This window comes from Lycorma delicatula, chromosome 5 (assembly GCF_047948215.1).
Source record: "Lycorma delicatula isolate Av1 chromosome 5, ASM4794821v1, whole genome shotgun sequence".
NCBI classification, from domain to species: Eukaryota; Metazoa; Arthropoda; class Insecta; order Hemiptera; family Fulgoridae; genus Lycorma; species Lycorma delicatula.
Window position 1 is genome coordinate 111,873,717 of NC_134459.1, and position 25,118 is coordinate 111,898,834.

General features: G+C 33.1%; 1 protein-coding gene across 1 annotated transcript in view; it reads left to right on the forward strand.

The window, feature by feature from the left end:
- Positions 1-12,381: 12,381 nt before the first annotated feature.
- The window catches only part of CCT7 (chaperonin containing TCP1 subunit 7), a 38,236-nt gene continuing 25,499 nt past the window's right edge, over positions 12,382-25,118 (forward strand). Inside the window, exons 1-3 of the mRNA XM_075366866.1 lie at positions 12,382-12,531; positions 13,087-13,347; positions 21,526-21,684. Coding sequence (XP_075222981.1) covers positions 12,529-12,531; positions 13,087-13,347; positions 21,526-21,684 — 423 coding nt within the window. The 5' untranslated portion in view covers positions 12,382-12,528. The remainder of the gene's footprint in view (positions 12,532-13,086; positions 13,348-21,525; positions 21,685-25,118) is intronic.

Here is a 25,118-nt window from a genome sequence, read left to right on the forward strand (position 1 = left end):
GCTTCATTGTTCTTGTAAACATCCAGCCAATAATCGACTTTTGCTCAGGTCCACTGCATCGTCAGAGACATAACTGTTACAATAGCAATGGTGATTCCAATGCAGATTAAATTGTGTAAATTATAACTTGCCTGTAACAGAATAAAATATCTGTCTACCTGTACAATCACTTTGTGCTGTTGTTTTCAAGCCTGTAAGTTCTGCAATAGGAAAATAATTTTAATTTGGCTATTAACAGCTATAGAACAATGAAGAAATTTTAAATATATACATTAACACAAAGATATATGAGGGTTATTTTTTTCAAGGTCCGATATGTCACGAAATAAAAACCCGCACAAAAATCGGATGAACCTTTGCGCATATGTGTTGCGCAGCATCTCAACTATGGCCTTCAATCACGTCCCATCACTTCATTTAGTTCTGAACACGCAGCTAGTATGTAAACATGTCTATAACAATAGCATCTCCCGCCAAGTGTGAAGTGCATGCGGTAATTCAATTTCTTCAGGCTGAGGGGTGTAATGCGGCTGAAATTCATCGAGTAATGTGTAAGGTGAAACTTCAATGAGTGACAGCAAAGTGCAACAATGGTGCAGCAACTTTAAAGCAGGACGTACAAATGTTCATGATGGAGGCGGTTAGGGAAGGAAGCGAGTGTCAACCGATGATCTCGTAGAGCGAGTGGATGAGGCAATTCGAGAAAATCGTCAGTTCACAATTTCTGTATTGAGTGATTCGTTTCCTAAGATTTCAAGATCAGCTCTCTACACCATTGTGAGTGAGGGACTTCAGTACCTCAAACTGTGCGAGATGGGTTCCCAAGATGCTGTCCGACCATCACAAAACAATGAGAATGGGCGCCTCCCTAACGTTTCTCCAGCGCTACCACAATGAAGGAGAAAATTTTTTGAACAAAATTGTCACAGGGGATGAAACATAGGTCCATTTCGAAACTGAAGAAACAAAAGAACAATCCAAACACTGGATGCATTCTCATTCTCCCAGTAAACCAAAGAAATTCAAGCGAATCTTCTCCAACAGAAAATGTATGGCTACTGTGTTCTGGGACCGGAATGGAGTTCTCTTGGTGGAATTCATGGAACGTGGCACGACCATCCAACCTCATACTGTGTGACTCTTCAATGTCTACTAAGGGCAATTCAGATTAAGCGGAGAGGAATGTTGTCATCAGGCATTGTCTTTCTCCATGACAATGCTTGGCTGCACACTGCAGCTGTAACAAAGAAGCTCCTGCAGCGTTTTTGTTGGGAAGTGTTTGATCACCCACCATACAGCCCAGACTTGGCTCCATCCAATTTTCACCTCTTTGCTCACATGAAACGCTGGCTAGTAGGACAACATTTTGGCACAGACATCGAGCTGCAGACCAGCGTAGAAAAATGGCTGAAAACACAGGCAGCTCCGTTCTATGACGAGGGTATTGGAAAGTTGGTACCACGCTACTACAAATGTCTAAATCGGAGTGGCGGCTTTGTAGAGAAATAGTGTAACTATGTAAGTACTTGTTACAAATAAAAAAAAATGTTATTTTCACTGTGGTTTTAACTTCGTGACCGATTGGACTTGAAAAAAAAATAACCCACGTACATCGATATTAATAGGAATGGCATACCATTAACCAACAACTACAAATATGTTCTGTATAAAAAAATAATTAAAATGACTTTCAGAATTTGTCATTATTTCAATAAAATTTGTATGTTTGTTTTATTAAGAAAAATAAATTATTTAATAAACTTTAAATTTAAATAAAATAAACCATTCGTCTTTGATTTTAACTAAATCTTGAAAAAACTAGAAATTTAATAGAAATAAATTACTTTTTTGAAAATATTTCATTTTAAAATAAGAAGTTACCTATTTAAAGCGGTTATCATTAACTAAAAAACCTATCCTCACAATATGATAATTTCACATTTAGGACCCTTTGATGCCAAGCAACTATTTTAACCACCATTTTTTTTATTCTCAAAGTATTAAAATTAAACTTATCACATTCAATTGTGGTAATAGCTAGATCTTGATACCTCTTTTGGTATCTTGATGTAATAGCTAGATGAATACCTACAATATTTAATTAGAGATGTGCAAACCCCTCAGGCACCATAGCCTAAACACTACTTCACCATAAACACTAATTCAATTACTTTATCCCTCCTCAAATGAGATTTAAGGGTTTATGAAGGTTTGTTTATTGATGGTATGATTTAAGGATATGAGGGTTTAAGGATTCGCACTTATAGAAAATTTCCATGCAATTCGTACTGTGTTTTGACATCAGCACTGTATTATGCAGAAACAAACATTTCACTCTTGTCAGTAACTCAGCAACTAGAATGAATAGCTAAAAATTATTTGATAGAGCAGCTGTAATAACTTTTATATAATTCACAATTTTTCTATACTTTAATGATGAAATGATATTAATACAATAGCAGATTATTGTGAATTGGTGTTAATCACATACCTTATAATAATTATGCATAGTCACCTAAGGAAACAGTCTAATATCGAAACATTCTAGGGAATTTAAAAAAAACTTTCTAAGTTGGTGAATTTAAAAAAAAAAAAAAACTTGTTTGATTACCTCCAGTAGTTTCTGAGGTACGATTTTTTTAAATTGCTGCAATCTTTTACGATGACCCTCTACTACTTTTCTACTAACCAGTCATTACAAGTAGTAATTCCTCCAATAATACATGTTGTACTTCTATCTACAATCATTACAATAGCTGTTTACAAAGAATGAAGCTACTGCATCCTAACCACCTTATAACTGAAATAAAACACAACTAGTTCTGCAGTTATTCAACTAAATACTTTACAGAAGAGAACATTCAGACTGTGGGTGAAGAAAATTAATCAAAGGTAAATTTTTGCTCGTATGTATGGTGAGACGTTAAAGTAAGAGACACCCATATCTGGTCTGGTGTAAATGAAATACTGAAATACATAAATTTTTCATTGTTAAACTTTATTTTCATCAAGTATAATATTGAAACTCCTTAATTAAGTGTTGAGATTGGAAATTGTGGTTTTAGTAAGTTTACAAATGTGTAGGGATGTCTGAAAACTATCTAAATAATATCTATCATAAACTCATTTCTTAATTTAAGCATTTGTACATCTAATATGTACATGGTCATATAATTTCATTCAGAGCCAGCAATACCCCACATCACTATGTTTTCTAATGAAGTAATATCTGAACATCTGGGTGATATTAAGCTTTCTTAAACTTAACCAACAATTTCATACTACAGTTATTAATTATATTATTACGTAGTGATATATAATATTTTTTACTATATTATTATTAGGTTATCTAAAAAGTATTGAGCCTTTGAAGGCCAAAACTGAGAATACAATTTATTTTTATTAGAAAATAATATTATGAGAACACAGATACATTTTTTTTTTTTTACGAGTATCATCTGCCATTATTCCAGCAACACCATAATCCCATCATTATAGAACTTCTATGGTTTCTGATCAAAAAATTGTGATACATGGTTTTCACAAGGTTCTTTTGAAACTAAGTTAACACCATTCAAGGAGTTCTGCAAATACTGAAACAAATGACAGTCTGACAATGGCCATATGGTGGATGCATTAAAACCTTGCAGTCAAGTTCTCTCAATTCCTGACGAGTCGTTAAAGATGTGGCATTTGGCGCCGTCAGCATAGTATATGACACCCTTTCTGTTGACCAGTTCTGGCCGTTTCTTTTGAATTGCAAGGTGCAATCGCGTTAATTGTCGGCAGTACAATTATTCTATCGTAATGCCTGAGAGCGTAGCTTATGATGCACGATACCCTTCCAATCTCACCCAACGCAAGGCATAACCTTCCTGGGGATCAGTGAGGGCTTTGCCACAGACTATGAAGAGCTTCTCCTTGCTTCGACCTCGACTTTTTTCACACGTTGTTGCGTAAGTTATCTACTTTTTATCATTCCGTGATCAAGCGCTTCAGAAATGGCTCGATTTCTTTACGTTTCATTAGAGATTCGCAGGTGAGTCAGATCATGTAGCACCCAAAAATCGAGCTTCTTTTTGTAGCTAGGTTTCTCCAATTGGTTTAACACAGTTTGGTGATGAACGTTTAGGTCATTGGCGATATCATGACTGCTTACATGCCGGTCTTCCTTGAATTTTGCCAGAATATCATTCACTATTTCTGTGATTGGTCAACTACCAGGAGCACCTTATATGACTATTACGTTATCATATCTGTCTACTCTATGTTGAGGCATCAAGTAAACAAAACACATGCCGAACGAGGCAGTATGAACCGGATGTACACAAAATTGCACGACAGCTACTGCGTGCTTGATTTAGTTTCTATCGTAATAATAATAATAGGCAACTATTTTTGTATTACTTCATACAAAAATATTAATATTGTTCGGTATATTCTGAAACATTTAATATTTATCAAATTAAGAAAAGGTTATAAATAGTTAAATATATTAAAGTTATCTTGATGGTAATTTTGTTTTACTGTTACAACATTAACTGTCATACGTAGTTAGCAGCTTTACAAAATAATAATGATTTAATGAAATGATAAACATAAATAGGTTTGTAAATAATTTGTTAAGTGCTTTACACAGACACCGAAATACTATTTACATGCATAAAGTAAATTAAAAAATATTTTATGCTTTATTACCATTTTTTGTTGGTTTATTTCTCAATTTTTTACGCTGAATCACTCGATAAATAATCACATCCACTCAATACCTGATTTTCATCTTCACTAACGTTAGATTCCGAGGAGTCATTATCGAAATTAAACTTGAATTTATCCGCCTCGATATTAACAAAATAATCCATCTTACTGCAGCACATGTTTAACACAATACAGCCACTTATCTTCCGTTACCTCAGCGATATCCTTTTCAAGTAAAACCTTTACATCCACTAATTTATAAGTCTTGTTATTCCGAGCTACAGATCCTTTTACTTGACCCCAAACTATTTTTTTTTTTTATATTCAGATTATAGTGGTATGGTGGAAGCCGTAATAATGTACGTTCATTTGCTTCAGCCATATCATCGATTACATGTTTGTTAAATATTTGCTGAAGTTTGTTAACTTCTTCTAGGAGTTCATCCTTTAAAAATGTAGAATCAAGTGGGATTTGTTTTATCTCAGCCTATATTCGCTTTTAGCCATGTAATGATATATTCGGGATTTTTTTATAATTTTACACTATGGAATGATGCATTATCCATAACAGTAACACCATTCGGCTGAATTTATTTCACAATCGTATTAAACCAGTTTTTAAAAAAATTACTATTCATATCCTTGTGCTATTCACCATTTTCATTAATTCAAAAACTAATAATGCACCGTTAACAGGTCCACCTCCGTTCCCTACATGACCTACAATCAAACTTTTCCTTTGTTAATTGCCGATTTTATAACGGCACTTAAACCAGACAGAATAGTCTGTTTAGATGATATAACGGAAGTGTCACACAAAACTATGGACTGAATGACCTTCGTTCACCCAAGTTTCATCCAGATAAATCTTTTTTTATATTGATATTATTTATTTCTCAATTAATTTCTAATCAGGAACTACCCCACACAAATAGAGTTGCATAATTAAAGTGTCTATTATTTATTAATAAAAATAATTTTGATATTTAGTAAATGTTAATGTAATCATAGAGCTTATGATAATATCAATTATAGTTGCCAACAATTCATATAATAATAAGCATACAGTATAAAAATATAATATTACATTATATAATATTATAGACCAAAATTTGCCCAATTATCAAGACCCACTTTTTAATTAAATATTATTTTTTACATAGTAGTTTAATATACACATGTTTTTAATATTCAGGCAATGTAGAGACATAATGTATCATTATATTGGACATGCAATATATTATGGTATATAAGAATATAATCTATAATGTATGTATATAAGTATGTAATGTGTAATGTATGCAGTATATAAAGCGTATACTGCATTACATGGAGAATCTGGGAACCGTCAAACAAACAAACACATACACACACAGAGAGAGAGAGAAAGAGAGAGAGAGAATCATAAGTAAGTACCGGTATGTTATTTTACTCTTAGCTTTAGTGGAATTTTTATCATCAATGACAAAATCATTCGTTTCCTTTGATTACATTTGAGAGGAATCAACCTGTTTTACCTGATGAGTTTTTAGCTTCAATAGCTCTAATAGTTTACAACCTTAAACAACATACCAATTTATTTCCTAACTTATCTCTATTTATTATGCTAACCAAGTAGAGCTTGTTACAAAATAAGTTTGAAGGAAAAGTGACTGACGTAAGAGCAAGAAGAAAGAAAAAGGAGAAGTGGCATGGGAAGTACTATACTAAGTATAAACATTGATCTGAACTGCTACTTACCAAATCAAATCATATTTCAATTCCTGATCATCATCACTTATAGTGTCGCTGCTAATATTTAAATCACGATCATCACTTAAATTACTATGATCATTATCACCATTTACAATAATAATGACATTTTCAGTGGTATTGTTAATTAAAGGTTCCTAAGACAATAAAGTGTTTTTATTTTCTTCACATGGTCTACTTCATTTAAACTCAATTAGAATTGAAAACTAACTTCTAGAATAAATATAAATTACTTAAACCATTACATTACATGAAATTTTACAAAACAGCTGCAAACACAGTGAGATCACTCAACCAACACACCATAAAGATGTTCACAGTTACATATATACATATAATTCACACATTGTTAAAAATTCTTAATTAAATATCCTTTTCATAAATATTTCATTAACCTCTTTCTATGTAAAACATTTATGTAATTAAAACGTTTTTATTTCAACTATTCCAGAGCGTATAATTTTTGTACATTGTATAATTTTTAGATATTAGAACAAAATATTATTAACTGTTTCAATAACAAACATAGTACTAATTTAAAAAGTTACCTGAGAACATTTAAGTTACTTGAGAAAAAGTTACCTGAGAACTATTAGTGAATAGTCACACTTGTGGAGACTGGGGAAAAAATAAGTCAATACCTCAAATTTAAATATAACTTAATTGAGTTCAGTCGAGTATTTTTGTGAATCATTAAGTAGCATATTTTCAGTAATTTTAAATAGGTAGGCAATGCAACATGTATAAGAATACTGCAATATTATTCTACATGGGATCATTGTATATATATATTTATGGACTAGAATGTCATTGTAAAATTTTTATAAATCTTAAAAATGCATTTGTTGTCTATTTTTGATGATATCAAGGAAATTAAGTGATTTGTTGTGGTCATATTCTGCAGTTAAATGCAAGCTGAAAAATAATTTATTGATTTATGACCTATATTATGTTTCCTTTGCATAAGAATATGTTGTCGTTAGCATAAAATCTTACCTTGTAATAGGAAAAAAAATTAACCACAACATATGCATCATATCTATAAAAATATAAATGCTGTAGAGCATAAAAGTCTTAACTCAGTTGATTATGAAATTTAAAAACGACTAAATTTGATAAAACAAGTGTTTTGATTTCAATGAAGAAGTTAATAATTTGCTCTGAAAGGTCTTTGGAAGAAAAAGTTCCACAATTTGAAAGTGAGCTGTTGTTTAATATTTCACAATTTCAATCTGTCATGTTTCATCATACAGATCAATATATATTTTATACATAACATTTTTCATCTAGCTGTTGACTAATTTGCATCCCTAAAGCTAAGTACAGTGGTAGTACTTAAAAGAAAAATTGCTTTCAGTGTGTCTAAATTAAAATTAAATTAAATCCATTTCTGAAAAAATTAGATTAAATTGTAAATCTTGAAAATATTATATACACTGTTTCTCCACGTACCATTTCTTTCTTATAGTGAGTTCGAATGAGATTAAGCAATTAAATTCAAATTAGCCTTACTTCCTATAAATTCATAATTATTGTTTTCAATACATCAAATATCATCAAAGAGAAATCAATTTAATATCTTTCACAACTCTCTGTATTGATTTTAACATCACTCATTATATATCATATATTTTTGAACTTACTTTGCAGCTCCTTCATCAGTGATGATACACCACAGAGTTTCACATATATATTTCATTTGTATTATTTCTTATCAGTTTTAGAATGGTTGCATATCTTATATGACATTCTATTAAGTTGAGAGCTTGTTTTTTTGTCTACATTATGGTTATGACTGAGGTTGTATGTGTATATATATATGTGTGTGTGTGTGTGTGTGTGTGTGTGTTATATTATCAAGTAACAAAAGAAATTGCTCTGGCATTTACCAGAAAGAATCAAGGAAATCCATAAGAAAACCACGATGCAAGCAATATCACAAAATTCAAAATCAATAAATTGAAATGAAAAGTACTGTAGTTATAGTTCATATTATTACATGAAAATTATAATTCAAAAAACATTAGAAGTTAAAGTGTGTCAAGCTAATAAAATAAACAGTATCAGTATAGAATAAAATAACAATTCTGAAAGCATTACAGGAAAAATATTGAATAAGGTACATTTTTAAAAAAGGATTCAGAAAAATAAGATTTATTATTATTATTTCTCAGAGCACTGAGCCCCCACAACGTGGTTGCGATGATGCTTCGTGATCTAGAAAGTGTAGCTCGATTCCTCGGCAACATTCTCAGGGCCATAATGGTTGACCTGGATAGTCCTGAAAATTAGGTAGCACCTAATCAGGCTAGTATAGGAGGATTCAACCGGAAGTAATATGTTAAACGGTTCCGGGTCGAGTCCTGGTAAAAAGGGGGTAGTTTTAGTCGGTAGTCTGCTGATAGTGATTAGATAATACCATCAGCGAGAGCCCGACACTCCGTGCGTAAATGCATTTCCACCTCCCTCCGCAAAAAAAATTATTATTATTGCCGCGATATGGATTCCGTATCGCAGCAGAACCCAAGTTCGGAGACACGGCGCAGGCGAGGGGTTCGTTTGGATCTGCTGCGATGAAGTGACGATTTTTAGCTTACCTCACCACAAATGACTCGATTGCGGACTTTCGCCGGAAAGTTGACGCGCTGGAGGATGTTCTCCTCGCTGCCGCTTGTGGGTTGCTGGTAACTGGGGACTTCAACTCCAGGGCGGAAGAGTGGGGTATGTCGCATACCAACTGCAGAGGGAAATACATTCTGGATATGGCGGCACGTACTGGACTCGTGATCCTCAATACAGAGAATACGACGACGTTCCGCCGCCCAGGATATTTGGAAACAATTCCCGACATTTCCCTCACCTCCGAAGAGCTGGTCACGCTTGTCCAGGACTGGAGGGTTCTCGAGGATTATACCGGTAGCGACCAGCAATGTATCTCATTTAGAGTCCTAGATGGTCCACGAGATCGTCCGGAGCTCCCACCGCTGGTGAAAAGATACAACATCAATAAAATCGACGAGAAGAAATTCAAAAGAAAGATCACCTCAGGGGTATTAGCCTCTCAAAACATCACCAACGGAGGGGATTCCAGCGCTTAAGCCGTAGTTGCTTCGACCATGCGGCTGATCGCTTCTGCATGCGACGCTCCCATGCCCAACGGGGTGCCCAACGGGCACCGGAAAAAACCCGTATACTGGTGGACACCGGAGATTGCGGGGTTGCACCGAGAGTGTCTTTGACTAAGTCGAGTGGCACAACGTGCAAGGAATCGCACAGACGCAAATGCCAGGTCAGCCGAGTATAAGACGGCAAAGAAGCGGCTCCGTCGAGCCATCAACGTGAGCAAGGCCGCTGCTGGAGAGAACTGACGGAGACCGTGGATGCAGACCCCTGGGAGATGGGTTACAAGATAGTAACTCGGTGATTGGGGGTCTCGCGATCACCAGCTCCACTAGACGAGGCTAAAGCGGAGCAGGTCGTTAAGATGTTGTTCCCGGCCCACTCGGTCCGTGTCGAGCGAGACTTCGGCGACGTGTGCGACTTTCCTCTCTTCTCAATGGAGGAGCTGGAGGGAGTACTACGGTCGCTGAAAGGCAAAAAAAGCCCTGGTCCCGATGGTTTACCGGCCGAGGTACTCAAACTAGTGGGGCGCTGCAGGCTCCGTCTTCTACTAGACAGGTATAATGCATGTCTGAAGGCTGGGTCTTTTAGCGCCAGGTGGAAGACCGCGCGTCTTTCGCTAATTCCCAAGGGGAAAGAAAGCGCAGAGTAACCGTCCTCCTACCGCCCATTGTGTATGCTTGACACAGCTGGGAAGATATTGGAGAAGCTGTTAAAGAAAAGACTGGTTGCGGCGATGAATCAGGCAGGTGGCCTGTCACCTAACCAGTACGGTTTCGGGCAAGGTCGGTCAACCCTAGACGCAATTCAAGAGGTTGTTGAGGCAGTGTGGCGAGCAGAAGACCACAACCATTTTTCGAGACGCGTGGTCCTTCTCGTTACGTTGGACGTTAAAAACGCTTTCAACTCCGACCGATGGAGCGATTCGGGATACAAATGGATGGATTGATTCCGTACTCCGTACGATGGATGGATTCGGGCCCTGGAGCATTCGTTCCATGTGTCTCAATACCTCCTCAGAATGGTGGACACAACCTGAGGGTCTCATTTATGAGACCGCAGTAGGCTGGCGTAGGACTGAGATCATGTCGGGGGGGCGCAGGGGTCGATTCTCGGCCCCGACCTTTGGAACGCCGTCTACGAAGGCTTGCTGAGCCTGGAGATGCCTGAAGAATCTGCCTTGGTTGGATACACTGACGACGTTGGGCTACTTGTCGCAGACCGCGACGTGGAGCGCGCTCAACTGAGGCTCAGTCGAGCCATGCACAGAGTCGGTGCCTGGCTGGACGATCATGGATTGTCTCTAGCCCTCAGCAAAACGGAGATCGTAGTTCTCACGAAGAAGCGCATCGACACCCTTCTCTCCCTGCGGGTCGGGGTAGAGGTTGTCGAGACCAAGCCGGCCGGAAAGTACCTCGGTATGATGATTAACCGGAACCTTAGCTTTGTTGAGCAGCTTCGTACAGCCGCCGACAAAGCTGCGAGAGCCGTAACTGTTCTCAGGCGACTTATGGCGAATGTCGGCGGACCGAAGGCCAGCAGACGGCGATTGCTTATGTCCACGGTGCATTCCATCCTGTTATACGGGTCGGAAGTGTGGGCCCAGCCATTAAGATTTGCGAGAAACCGGAAGCGGCTCGCGCAGGTGCAACGCACCGCAGCCTTGCGAGTCGCTTCCGCGTATCGGACGGTCTCCGAGCCTGCAGTACTTGTGGTCGCCGGCGTCATACCCATTGCTACTTTAGCAAGGGAGCGCCAGGTGATCTACAGGAGGCGACGAGCAGGCGAAGACCAGGAGACCATTGCCAACGAGGAACGCACTCGTACGTTCCTAGCATGGCAAGAGACCTGGGATCACGAGACCAGAGGACGATGGACCGCAAGGCCTATCCCTCTGGTCAGACCGTGGATGGAGCGGCGGTATAGAGAGGTGGAGTACTACATGACCCAATATTTAACGGGTCACGGGTACTTCCGCGCTTACCTCCATGTCATAGGAAACACTAGAGACGGATCTCAGAGCACTGAGCCCTCACAACATGGTTGCGATGATGCTTCATAATCTGAGCAGCTGGTAAAGTGTAGCCCAATTCATCGGCAACATTCCCAGGGCCAAAAAGTTTGACCTGTATAGTCCTGAAAATAGGTAGTACCTAATCTGGCTAGTATAGGAAGACTTGACCAGAAGTAATGTGTTAAACAGTTCTGGGTCGAAAAGGGTAGAAAGGGGATGGTTTTAGTTGGTAGTCTGCTGATAGTGATTGGATAATACCATCAGTGGGAGCTCGACACTCTGTGCGTAAATGCATTTCCACCTCCCTCTGCAAAAAAAAAACTATGGGAAAAAAATATAACTATTTTAAGCCAATCAACCATACAAAAGCCAAGTTCATGTAACCCCATCTTTATTTCCACATGTCAATTACCAGAGAACAAGCAAATAAAACTAACAAAGCAACAAACATGAGCAATTGAATGAGCCTATCTGCAACAAAACAAGCTACCATAGAAGAAATCAACTAATACCATAGGTGTTACATTTGGGTGTATATAAAAACTATTTTTTGGTTTTGGACAGTGCAATTTACAGTTTTTATTTTTTTTTTATTTTGGTGATTGCATTAAATCACAATAAGTTGTTAACCCTTTAAGTCTGAATATGAAGCATTATCAATTAGGGTGCTTTTAAAGGTTAATTTAACATTGCAGTTTAAGTATCCATTTCATCCATACACAATTGTCAATAAAAATATAACGTACTGCTTTTATAATTTCTAAGTATAATAGTTTATACTTACGCCGTAAGATAGTAATGCATAACATAAAGGTAAAACTGACAAAGAGAAACACAGTGCATCTGCTTCCTCTTTGTTAAATGTGCAGTAGGTCTAGGAGAAGAGATAAGTAGTTAGTCGGCGTCTATTCTAATTTGTTATTGAATATTAGAAATCTTTGAAAATGGTAAATATGACATTAACATAGCCAATTTTTTTTATTACTTGGGTATTTCTGTTGTACTTTATGATTTATATAATTTCTATGTATTTTTATTATGTGAAGGCTTCATAGTGATGTAAATGTTTAGCATGTGCTTCTAACCTACAAAATCGTGATTCATTGTTACCTTTTTTTTAATATATCATGAATTAATTGTAGAATTATAATCAGATTATGTTAGCCGCTGCAGGAAAATAATGTTTTATAATTTTATCTTCAGTTATAATTATAATGGAGTTAGTGTTCACTATGTCACGCCTACGCATGAAAGTTTTTGACTTCGCGAATTGTTAATTTAGTTAATAAATTCTAATTTTTTCTCATTTAACTTGAATTTTATTACAATTGCTGTGTTTAGAATTAAATCTAAAGTAATATCACCAGATGAGAGCCAAATTAAACCACTTATTTATGAAAATTTGTGAGCAGTACATCATTCTCATTAAATTTATAAGTTTTATAAATTTATATTCTTTCATCGTCGAAATTATAATTATTTCTTACTTTTAATTTTTTCAGCAACCCCAAATTATCCTTCTAAAAGAAGGGACTGAAAGTTCACAAGGGAAGTCACAGCTTATCTCAAATATAAATGCTACCCAAGTTGTAGTAGAAGCTGTAAGAACAACTCTTGGACCTCGTGGTATGGATAAATTGATTGTTGAATCAAACGGGAAAGCCACTATATCAAATGATGGTGCAACTATTATGAAACTCCTTGATATTGTGCATCCAGCTGCAAAAACTTTAGTTGATATTGCTAAATCACAGGATGCTGAGGTAATGTCTCAATTTGTTCAAGTAATAATTTATATTATTTATTTAGTAAATATGCATTAAACAAAATTCGCTGTATGATTAATGTTTCAGATTAAATATAATAAGTTAATTTGTCATATTCAAAGTTTATCCCATGTTTGATAATATAGAATTATTTAGTTTTTGAGAAGATCCATATTTTATTTTTTTTTTACAAAATGTTCTTAAGAACTTTTTTCAAGAAATAAATTTCTTTAGACTATGAATGATTTTATTCCATTTCGTATTTTTTCATGATCATAATGTTTTTGATGAGTAACTAGCATATATTCAAACTGATAAATATTAGGTATTTTCTTTTTATGCCCATAAGTGTATTATTTATCCATTAGTTGTTTAAAACCTCTTGTTTTGCTGCATTGCTGGCTGTACCATTTGATAGTTTATTAGTACATGTATATGTGGCTTTGTATGAATTTTATTCAACATTGAAAAAGTAAAGATGAAAATGATTGAATCAAATTCGTGCAACAGTATAATATTTTTCATAATTCTAAGAGATCTATTTATAATTATAATATGATTTTATGAACTGCATGGCTATCAAAATTGACAAGCAGTTAAGACATTAAATCCTCTTCAGTGGATCTAATTTGCTGTTATGTAAAATTTATTCAGTTTATATGTTGGTCAAAAGGGTTCTTTACTGGTAAATATGCTGAAACCTAGCTACAAATTCATTAAGATATAGGGTAGACTGAGTAATGCAAGAAATGTGTGCACACACTGGATTATTAATGCTACTTTATTTAATAATTATTTATTTATACAATTAATGAATTTTATAGCCTTAAAAAATCCCATGCCTGATCAGAAGTTGAACTTGGTACCTCTGGATGAAAGTCCAAGGTGCTACCACTCCGCCATGAGATCAGTAGCAGGGGCCAGTGATCAATTATTAGCCCTGGATTAACTGTTGAAATAGTTTAAATCATCTTCTTGTGCAGAAACAATGTTGGGTGAATGTTGCCTCAGCAATGGGTATTTGGGGGGCATTTGTAGACAACATTTTTATAGTAGAGAACAGAGTGACTGAAACCCTTCTGAACATTCAGTGTATAAGACCAGGGATCTTGATTATTTGTGATCAGTGGAGGGCATATTTGAAAATCCAAAATTTATCTGGCAATTAATTACATTCTCTTAATTGCTAGCTATACAAAAAATTTTGTTGAATCTTTAATTGGTGAGTATACACAAATGATTGAAAGGATGTTGAGATTGGCTAACACCTCAATAAAATAGAGTGAAGCAGATATCTGACTGAGGTTGTGTGGCCCTACCAACATTGTAATTATACATTAGAACAAATATGGTACATATTGCAGTGTATTGGCCCCTACAATTAAGGTAAGTAGGTTAAAATTTGTATCAAATACTAAGAAAAATTTTTTTTTTTGACAGATATTCAGATAGATCCATTAATCCTTTTAACTTTATTAAAAGGTTGAAATGACATCTAGTTTACTGTGCACAAGTGCATTTGCGTGCGTGTGTTATTATTGATTCAGATAGAACACCTGTAGATTCTGTAGCTTTCTGTGAACAATAATAACAGGATCTTATTAGTGAGCTATTCCTGAATGAACAGAGGATAACATCATAAGTACAAGTAATAAATTCATTCACTTCCAGGAAAATGATTGTAGCTATGTTAATGAAAATACCTGGAAAAAAGACAATATTAATGTAAGAATGAAATAAGAAGCGTTCCATTGAAAAAAACATGTTACAACATATATTTCTTATAAAAAATGTTCTCATTAATATTATGTTATTTATAATTATAAATAGGCGAAATTAAAAAAAAATAATAGTATTCTAACCTTTATAAGAGAATAGTAGTAAAACCTTTAATAGTAAAGGTTTTGGGTTCAAATTCCCAGTCAGGTTGAATATTTTTCACACACTGTTGAACTCCATGGTAATAGTATTAGAGTGTGTGTAGATATTTGAAAGAATAAGTAAATATGATAAAAGTTAGTTTAAAAATTAAACCATCAGGATACAACTTTTTTGATGGGTTCTGATTAATAAAATTGTGTTAATGTAATAGCTGATTATTTTTAGAATTAACAGTCTGGTTATTTTAGTTCTACATTAAGACTAAGTTTAAGTTCTACATTAAGGTTTTTATTTTATATAAAAAATAATATAGTCTAACTGCTGTAAGTGATGTTATTTGTAACTAAACAGATAGCATATATCACTCTTGTTAATATTCCATTTACTATTTAGCTTACTTGAACTCATGTTTTCATTGTTGACTGACAAAAGTAAATTGTTTAACTTTATCTTTTGTCACTATGTTTGTAAGTGTGACCAGATATTTACTGATTTTTTTTCTTATCATTAAGATACTTACTTCAATAAGTTAGTCCAATTTTTTTCAACAAGCTCAAAAAATGTAGTTCCTTAAAAAAAAAATTGTTACCATGATGCCCCTTGTACAACTGAAGTCAAAAACCAGCCAAACCTAGGATATGTATATATTATATATATATATATAGTATTGCCATATTTCTTCCAAGTCAAACTGGGACACCCCACCCCCTGAAACAATCAACAATATTAGACGTTCCTCCACGGCTAGCACTTAAATACATAATACAGTGTTTGTGTTCACTTCTGTCTTTTTTAATAAATGGATATATATGTCTCACTATAGTTTTAATAAATTTGCACTTTCTGTTTGGCATTTTTACGACAAAACCAAAAAATAATAAATATTTTAAACACTAACAACCATTAGAATATTAAAAATGCCAATACAGTATTAGCAAAACTCACTAACGTATTATTAAATAAAACTGCTTGCATTGTCACGGATAGTAAATTGTAGCAGTCAATCATATACGTTGCGTCAAAGAAAGCTCCCAGATGACTCTTTGACTTTCAGTTATTGTTAAAGTCTTCTTCCGAATCATAAGTTACCACATTTACAAAAAAAAACATCCAACAACCACGAAAAGTGTGTGAAGATTGAAAGCAGAGGCCAAAACCAGTGTTGCCAGTGCTGTGCGACCTTTCCCGGCTATTTCAATCTCACGCATACACTCAAGCCTATTTGAATTTTTTCACATTCACACATCAACACCAAGCACAAACTGTATGTATGATGGATGAAAATGCTTAAAAAGTACGCTTAATAGCAAAATTGTGAAACTGGGACTTTTGGGCGTTTCAAAATGTTTGTTCAGGACACTGAGACACGAGGCTTAAAACCAGTGATAATTCCGATTAATTGGAATGCCTGGCAACCCTAATATATATACACACACATATATGAAAGTATTTGTGTATGAAAAGTGTTCAGAATATCTTTGTGATTGTCAAAAAATAGATAAAAATATGTAGGTTTTTTGTTCAATTAAAAAAAAAAATTGTCTTATAAATATGTGTTTGTTTCATAGAGAGGGTATAACTTACTTTGTAATCGTCCCTCATGTGAGTGAGGGACATACAAATAACAATAAATAAATACCTAACACAGTAACAAAACCTAAAAAAACTTATACCAAAAGTCATCTTTTGTGGGATCTTACTTCATCAGTCTGTACAATATTCCAAACTTACATCAAACAAAAACAAAAAATAAATAAAACATAAACTGGTAATAACCACAAAACTTGAATAACATAACTCAATGCCATAGTTTTTTATTTATTTGCCAATGGTTAAACTTTATCTTTTGACACTATAATTTGTTTTTTGATATAATTTTGGAATATTGTACAGACTGTTGATGTAGAACCCCACAAAAGTAGATTTTTTATATTAGTTTTTTAGGCTGCATTACTGTGTTCATGGTTAACTTTTTGTTATTTGGAATAGTGGGGTCAGTGTGTTGATGAATTATTTGAATTTTAACAGTTATTTAAATATACATCCACAAATTTTTTTGCCGGACTTTAACTTTTTTGGCCAAGGTGTTTTCAAGATATGAAGCAAAAACGGTTGGATATTCCTTCGACTCTAAAAGCTGGTCAACTTAAAATTTTGTAATTTTAAGTAACTTATTAATTACTTTCGATATGGTTGCACCTTCGGTCCAGCTACTCTGTATCACTTAGCACTCAAGCCCCCTCACCATTGGCAAGGCCTTATGATTCATAAAATGGAGTTTTAAACTTACCATCTGTTAAAAATAATAATTGCAATTGCTGTTTTCAAGATACTTTCTTAAAAAACAGAAATTGCAATTATTGTTTTTAAACATGACATATCCTATTTCTGAGTTAAAACTTACATTTTAAATGAGGGCAATTAAAACATATATTTAATCATACTTGGAAGTATTTTTATTAAATTGCTTTCAAAAAAATTTACAATTGTATCTATATAGTTGTATAATAACAATAGTGAGTTCATCTTCAATATAACAATGCATTAATTAAAACAAAGCTTTCAACTTAAAAAATTACACTTACATTAATGTGAAAGATGAATCTAATGAGCTTTAACAAGTTTTTTAATATCAGGCTCAAATTTACTTAACAACAGCCGTAAGTCGCCACATTCAGTAACATGCAGCTGATTTCTCTTTTTGATTAGCAATGTTGCTGCAGCATTAAATCCATGTTTAGACAGATATGATGATGGGAATACAGTCAGAACGTTTCCCACATGCACTTTATCAAACTCAAAGAAAACCTTTCAATTTTTGTTTTTAACTTCTCACTGACTTTTTTAATTTGATGTAGAGTATTCGAGCTTTCATTTTTTTTTATACGTCTAAGCGTCTTGGTTGCAAAGTTAAAGTAGTTTGAATACAATCATTTTTTATCATAAAATGTAGGTGTCCCTTTAATTTTTTGTACTAGTGTAGTAGGTATTTAATTTTAGTTTGAAATATCAGGAAAACATAATTTTTGCCTTTTATTTTAATCAACCGTCACCTTTTAGACCACTTGAACGCCCACAATTTCCTGTGGGCCTTCTACCACCCCCCTGAAGGCCTCCAGCATCCACAAGGAGGTGTTATCACCCACTTTGAGAATGAATGTATTAGATTGTTTCACCAAATTTAGCATTCTATTATCAGTTATTTCATCTTCATTATTTTGAATTTGGAAGGGTCGAAAAGCATTACATGTAGCACAAACAGTTTGCACAAAATTACCAATCAAGTGGATTTGGTATCACATGTCCTAAAGCTTTTAATCGTTTTCTTAAGCCATTCATTGTTTTAAATGCCCACCTAATGGGTGTTATGAATCTTGATTCATTCACTTCTTCATAGATATGCTAATTTTTATTTTGTAAGAAGTGGAGAATTTTTACAGTTGGTACTAAATCTTCAAGTAGCTCTACACTGTCTGAAATCCCAGTTGATTAAGATGTCATCAGAAGTTAGCCAATTTCTAAAAGTGGTTCGGATATACTAGAATTCAATATAGATATCCATCATTATTTTTCCATTTGTATAATGTGGCCCCAGAACTTCTGAAATACATCCAGTTGTGTTAATAAAAGCTATAGACTTTACAAGCAGTCTTTGTTTTTGCATGCTGTATGTTTTCTACTTAAATGAATAATTATTACTTTTTCACTATAAATGTATACTGACAATAATCACTACCGTTAGCAAAAAACATTTTAGCCGTATTTCTTGTATGTTTATTTATGATTCTTCGCAGCTTATACCTCAACCTAGATATTATAGAATTAATTTTGGTATAACTGCATTATGTGAATGTATTTTCTAATAACAGTTTTCTTCTGTCGGAAAAGAATTGAAGAATTGAGTACAAAAGGCCAGTACAAACTTTAACGAAAAGTATGGTTAGAGTGATTTATAAGTACTCATAGAAGTAAATTGAGTTTTACATTTTATATAATTTGCCAGAATTTCAAAATCATGCTTTGTGTACTGCATCTTAATTGATAGTAAACTGTGTCTGATGAGGATATGGCATTATCAAAATTAAGTTATTTTTTTGTAATTCTTGAATTAAGATTTCTAACTCCATTGTAGACATTATTATAGTTTCAGAAAACACATTTATATTTTTAATATAAGCATCATCTGCCAGGAAGCTGTTCACATTTAATATGTACAACAGTGAGCTCCAGTGAAATAATTTCATTCGACTGAATGAGTACATGACTCTGTCCTCTTAATGTTATATTTTGAAGATTTAGATAGAATACAACTTTAATATGTAAGAACAAATCATTTTCAAATAAATACAAAATTGCACCAAACTAATATCCTTAATACCAGCTTGACGTATGATACACGTTACTTTTACTTAGTTTATGATTTTGTTTTGTCTTTATTAGCTGCATAGTGGACCAGCATTTCATTCCAACACCTATAATCGTTTTTATATGTGTTTCATAGTATAACTAAGAAATAAAGTGTTGCATCAATATGATCATAAAAAAAAATTACTAGAAATTATGAAAAATAAGTTGCTTTAAGACAAACTGAAAATGCCCAATTTTGTACTTTTAAAAAAACATAAATCATAATAAGATTAAAAATAATATTAGAATCTTACAAAACAAATCACCTGGTAAGAAAAAATCTGATTAAGATATTCGTGAACACTAATTGAGATTTTATAACATATTTAGATATTAATGTAGTATATATACGATCTACCGCTGTAATTAGTTAGTTCTTAGATGGCACCTCTGAAACACTACTGAACTAAGAAAATAAATAAAATTATAAATATAATCTTAGCAAACTTAACCTATGCTCGTTATTCAAGGATAGCAAGCATATGTTAAGTTTGGTAACAGTGGTCCCAGAGGTTAAAAAAAGATAGTATTTATAATTTTATTTATTTTCTTATTTCAATAGAGCGTTTCAGTGGCGCCACCTAAGAACTAACTAACTACAGCGGTAGATCGCCTACTACATTAATATCCTTATTTATTTAAGGTTTGATAACATGTTGCCCACTATTATTTAATATGAATTAACTTTTGTTTTCAGTACCAGTCCAGGGGGGCAACACTTTTAATTTGATATATATAACTTGTCATATCATATTACAACACATATTCGAAGATGGAAGTGCTGCTTCAACTGCATTCATATTAAAATCAGTGGATGAAGTGTCAAAAATAGAGCTTTTTGTGTAACACCTACGAATATAACTCCTGTGTAACGTGTACAACTATAACTTTTTTTTGTGTATTTTTTTTGGTCTAGAGTGGATTTGGAACATTAACATTTGCAAAGCCCACAGTATTTTAAATTTTGGCCAATCCCTGTTTTTCCTTTATATCTATACTGCTGCAGCAGCAATAAAGCTCATGAAGAGAGTAAAAATGTAGAGTATCAGATGCTATAACTGGCTATAAAAAAGTGGGCACAGTTGTTCATAACATTCCTTAACAGAGAAGAAAAATTAAACAGAGGTGAAATTACAATGTCAATGCAAAATCCCATTATTTTTGGTCAGATTTTTGATAAAATTAGAGAAATGCGTTTAACTTTTTTTTTAATCACTAAAAGTTGGGAAGAAAAGAAGCACATATTTAAGGGTTTGTGATTGCATGTAGAATTAGGAGGTGAAGAAAATATGAAAATGTAAATAAGATTAAAGATGAAACAAGCTAGAAGAATACGAAATAATCTATAAGAAGAGAAGCCCACAATATTTCTCTGGTTAAAAATAATTGTGAAAAAGTGATAAGATTTATAGAAACTTTCACCTGAATTTAGATGTGAATGTAAGATTTAATTTTATATGATGTTACATGTTTTTTGGGCTTTTGTACATTTATTGTTATTCACATATTGTATGCACTGTGTAAATGATAGTTGAATTCTTTTTTTTTCCAATTTCTATTATGTACATTTTAGGCATGATTCCAGATGTTGAGAATTATAAACTCACAAGTACTGTGATTTTTATTTTTAAGCATACATTTTTTTATTAACTTTTAATCAAATATTGATTTTATTAATTGGTACAATTGCAGAGTTAAAATTCCAGATATTAAATTCTTTAAATTCATTTTTTGTGTTCTGGTAAAAAATAGGATTTGATAGTGTTTTTTTTTTCAATTTGTGCAGTCTGTAGTTTTTAAACTCTTTTACAAAAGGTTAGATTTTTTAATTTTGTACATATCAACTATGTAATCTTCACACACATTAATTTTAGAATATTGTTTTAGGTCGGTGATGGGACCACCAGTGTTGTATTATTGGCTGGTGAATTTCTTAAACAAGTTAAACCTTATGTTGAAGAAGGTGTTCATCCTCGAATTATTATTAAAGCCCTCCGTAAAGCCCTTCAACTTAGTTTAGAGAAGATAGATAGCCTTGCTGTTAAGGTAAGTTTTCAGATTTTTATTTTTGGCTCTTTTTACGTACTTGTATTAAGTTAAGGAAGTATTGTGATCATGATAAATTTCAGATTTCAACAGAAATATCCATTTTGACTAGTTTCGGCTTGACATATGTATGTATGTATTTGATTTGTATGTATCTCACATAACTCAAAAATAATTAACCATAGAATGTTGAATGTTGGATTTAGGACTGTTGTAACATCAAGTTTTGCACCACCTCTTTTGATTGCAATCGACTGGACCAAAAGCATCCAAAATCCAAAATAAATTTTGACTTTGGACTTTTTCTTAACCACAGTAATCAGCCTTCATTGAGAGCTTTCCAACGATGTATCATAAGTGATACTTATTTTCTACTAAGCAACAATTTTTTTTCTACTAAAGCAAAATTTTTTTATTACAATGTAGTATTAATGATACTGATAGCAGCAATCGATGTCACCGTAACTACAAATCACAATGAAATTTTCTACTTCTAATTGTAAACATTTTGAGGTTTTTAAACAATTTATATTTAAAATTTATTTTAGTTTGTTGTTTTAAAATTATCGCTTTATGAAGTAATCATAAGTACATTTAAACTATTGAATATATTATTGGTGGATTTAATGTAAAAAAGTTTCTCCAAAACCTTCCTTTTTTCTTTATTGTTTTTAGTTTTATCCTTTTGTAACTTCACAGATCCCAAACTTAAAAATTTTTGTTATTGGCTCTCTTAGAAGTTAGTGCATGATTTTTCAATCTGCTCTTTGTAGAAAATTTCATACAAGTCTCGCATTCATTTATTATATCATTTTAATCCTCTACCTATAAAAGTACTTTTATATTTTGCATTGTTTATCTCATACCATATCATTCCATATGTATCTTTGCCTCTTTTTTTTTACTTTTTCAATGAACATTTTTCTACAGTTTTTCTAATTATAAATAACTGTTTATGAGTAAGTCCTTACAAGATTAAAACTCCTACAATTGTAGGAGTTTCAGTTTAACATTTTTTTCATAAACTAATTTAACATTTGTTTATTTATTAATCTGATGTGTAGTATTCAGTATTTCTTCTATAATTCAATTATTCTTTTTGTTAGTGGTCTTCTTATTACTCGTTTTTTATTGTCGTCAATTGTTGTATTTCTAATAAGTTAATAAAAAACTTCTTTCTTCTTATAAGTTTCTAGCTTATATTTATAGATTTCTGTAAATACTTTTCAAAACTTTTATAGAAAAACTGTTTTTTATTAATTTGATTTGTATGGCTTCCTGGCTTTTCTCATCTGTAAGTTATCTGTTTAAGCACTAAAATATTCCGGTCCTGGTCTGCTTTCTAATACAAGTATTGTGTTATTTATTTTGGCAAATTTTATTTCCTAGTTAATCACTTATACTACTATCCCACACATATTTTAATATCACACAAACATCTTTCTATTCTTCCATTGAAGGTCTAGATGTATAGTTCAGTAGAGTAACCACAAATTGGGATCGGTTTGGTTTTCCTTAAAGAAGTTTAAGACTATTTTCAAATTACATTTTATTACCTTAAGGAAAATAAATGTGTTAGTTTACATTTGAATCAGTCAACTTTTGATTATTATTCAGTAGTATACTGCTTTCATTGTAGGTAAAAGGTACCTCATACTGTTAAAGGATCGTATTATGAAATGGTTGTCTACCATGTAAAAGGGTCTTTAGATACTCCTGTGGAATAATATTTTGCAGTTTTTGGCTAGGGATCCTTGCCAAAAATGTTTAGGAGGGATCTTAAGAGATTCTACTCCTTTAGTATATTTGTAATTGTTTTAGGAAAGCTCTCCGTATGGTCTAAGTGGGGTTTTTATTTCATACCCACTGGTCATACAAAAAGTCCCAATCTGAAACCAAGGTATGTATTTAAGAAATTCAGCCCTTCAAATACTTCCTTGACACAGTACAGTACAATTTTCCTATACAGTTTTTTTAATTAACTTAAAAAAGGGATTTTATGGAAAAAAATAATTTAATAAAGAAAATAAACCGTGGCTTAAAATAATGTATATTGTGTATTTCTTTAAATATAGATCAGAATGTTTTTGTGTGTGTGTTATACCAATGTTGACATAAAACTCAAGAACTTTCGGGCTGACCTGTAAGATTTATTTTATTGAAATTTAGGTAAATTTATCGAGATTTGTCAACCAGGCAAGCAATATTAATTCTCACAACATTTCTTTAAAATGGTTAGTAATTTATTGTCAATGTTATTATTTTATTTTAAGTGCCAGTACTATATATTTAAGCTCTAAAAACATAATTTTTTTTTATAAACTCTGTACCTAAATAAAATTAGTCAATTTTCTAAAATGATCAATTCAAAATATTGTTACATAAAAATAATCCTGTAAATATGATAGTGCTCTCTGCTTAAGCTTTCAATAAAAACAATCTCGCATATCAAGCCCAACAGTTCTTGAGTTTTATGTCAACATTGGTATAACATACACACACAAAAGCATTCTGATCTATATGTGTAAAGAGATAGATACACACTATATATAATTTTATTTTACAGTCTTTTTTTAACATTTCCAATAAAGTACTAACCATTTTTAAAGAAATGTTGTGAGAATGATTACAGAAGTCACCAGCAATGAATGGAATTTACTCATTCCTCAAATCATAATACTTAGAGTTAAAAAAAAAGTGCTGTTAAATATGATATTACTAGTAAACTAAGCTGTTCAATGCACTGAATATATTAAACAGCTACAGCTGATAATCCAAATGTGTGACAAACCTGTAATTTGAAATAATGTACAAGAGAAATACAGAATAAAGTATCTGCTGGTAACTTGCCAATGTTCACAGGAATTAGTTGGAATTGGTTTAAATAAAGCAGATACATTTGTTCACAACTTTGAAAAACATAGAAACAAATATGTATGTGCATAAGCAGTATGCACATACATATGCAGTATGTGCATAATACTGCATATGTATTGCAGTATTGCAATATGCCCTTGTGTTGCCCATATACAGTTTAATAATAGATAGCTAATTTAGTGTATTTCAAAACTCACTGTGACCAGTTTTGAACAGAATGTATTAATTGTTACTCAGTCTTGTGTAAGTTTAATGCTTGAACCAAACTAAATTGATTTGAACATGGTTCCTACAGTGCTTCATTGCTTGTGCGTAATATGAGGGCGGTCCAGAAAGTAACTTACATTTGTGCCTAGCATGGAGGTGGGTAGAAATAGAGCAGCTATCTTAGATCAAAACATTCCAACACTCAGTACGCATCAAGCTGTCGTAGCGTGTGGACTGTGATTTTTTTACTTTGTTATGAATTTTTGAAATGTGTGCTTCAATAGAAAATCCTGCGAGTTGTGAGGTGCGTTCAGTGATTAGGTTTTTCTAGCAAAAACCCTCAAACCAAT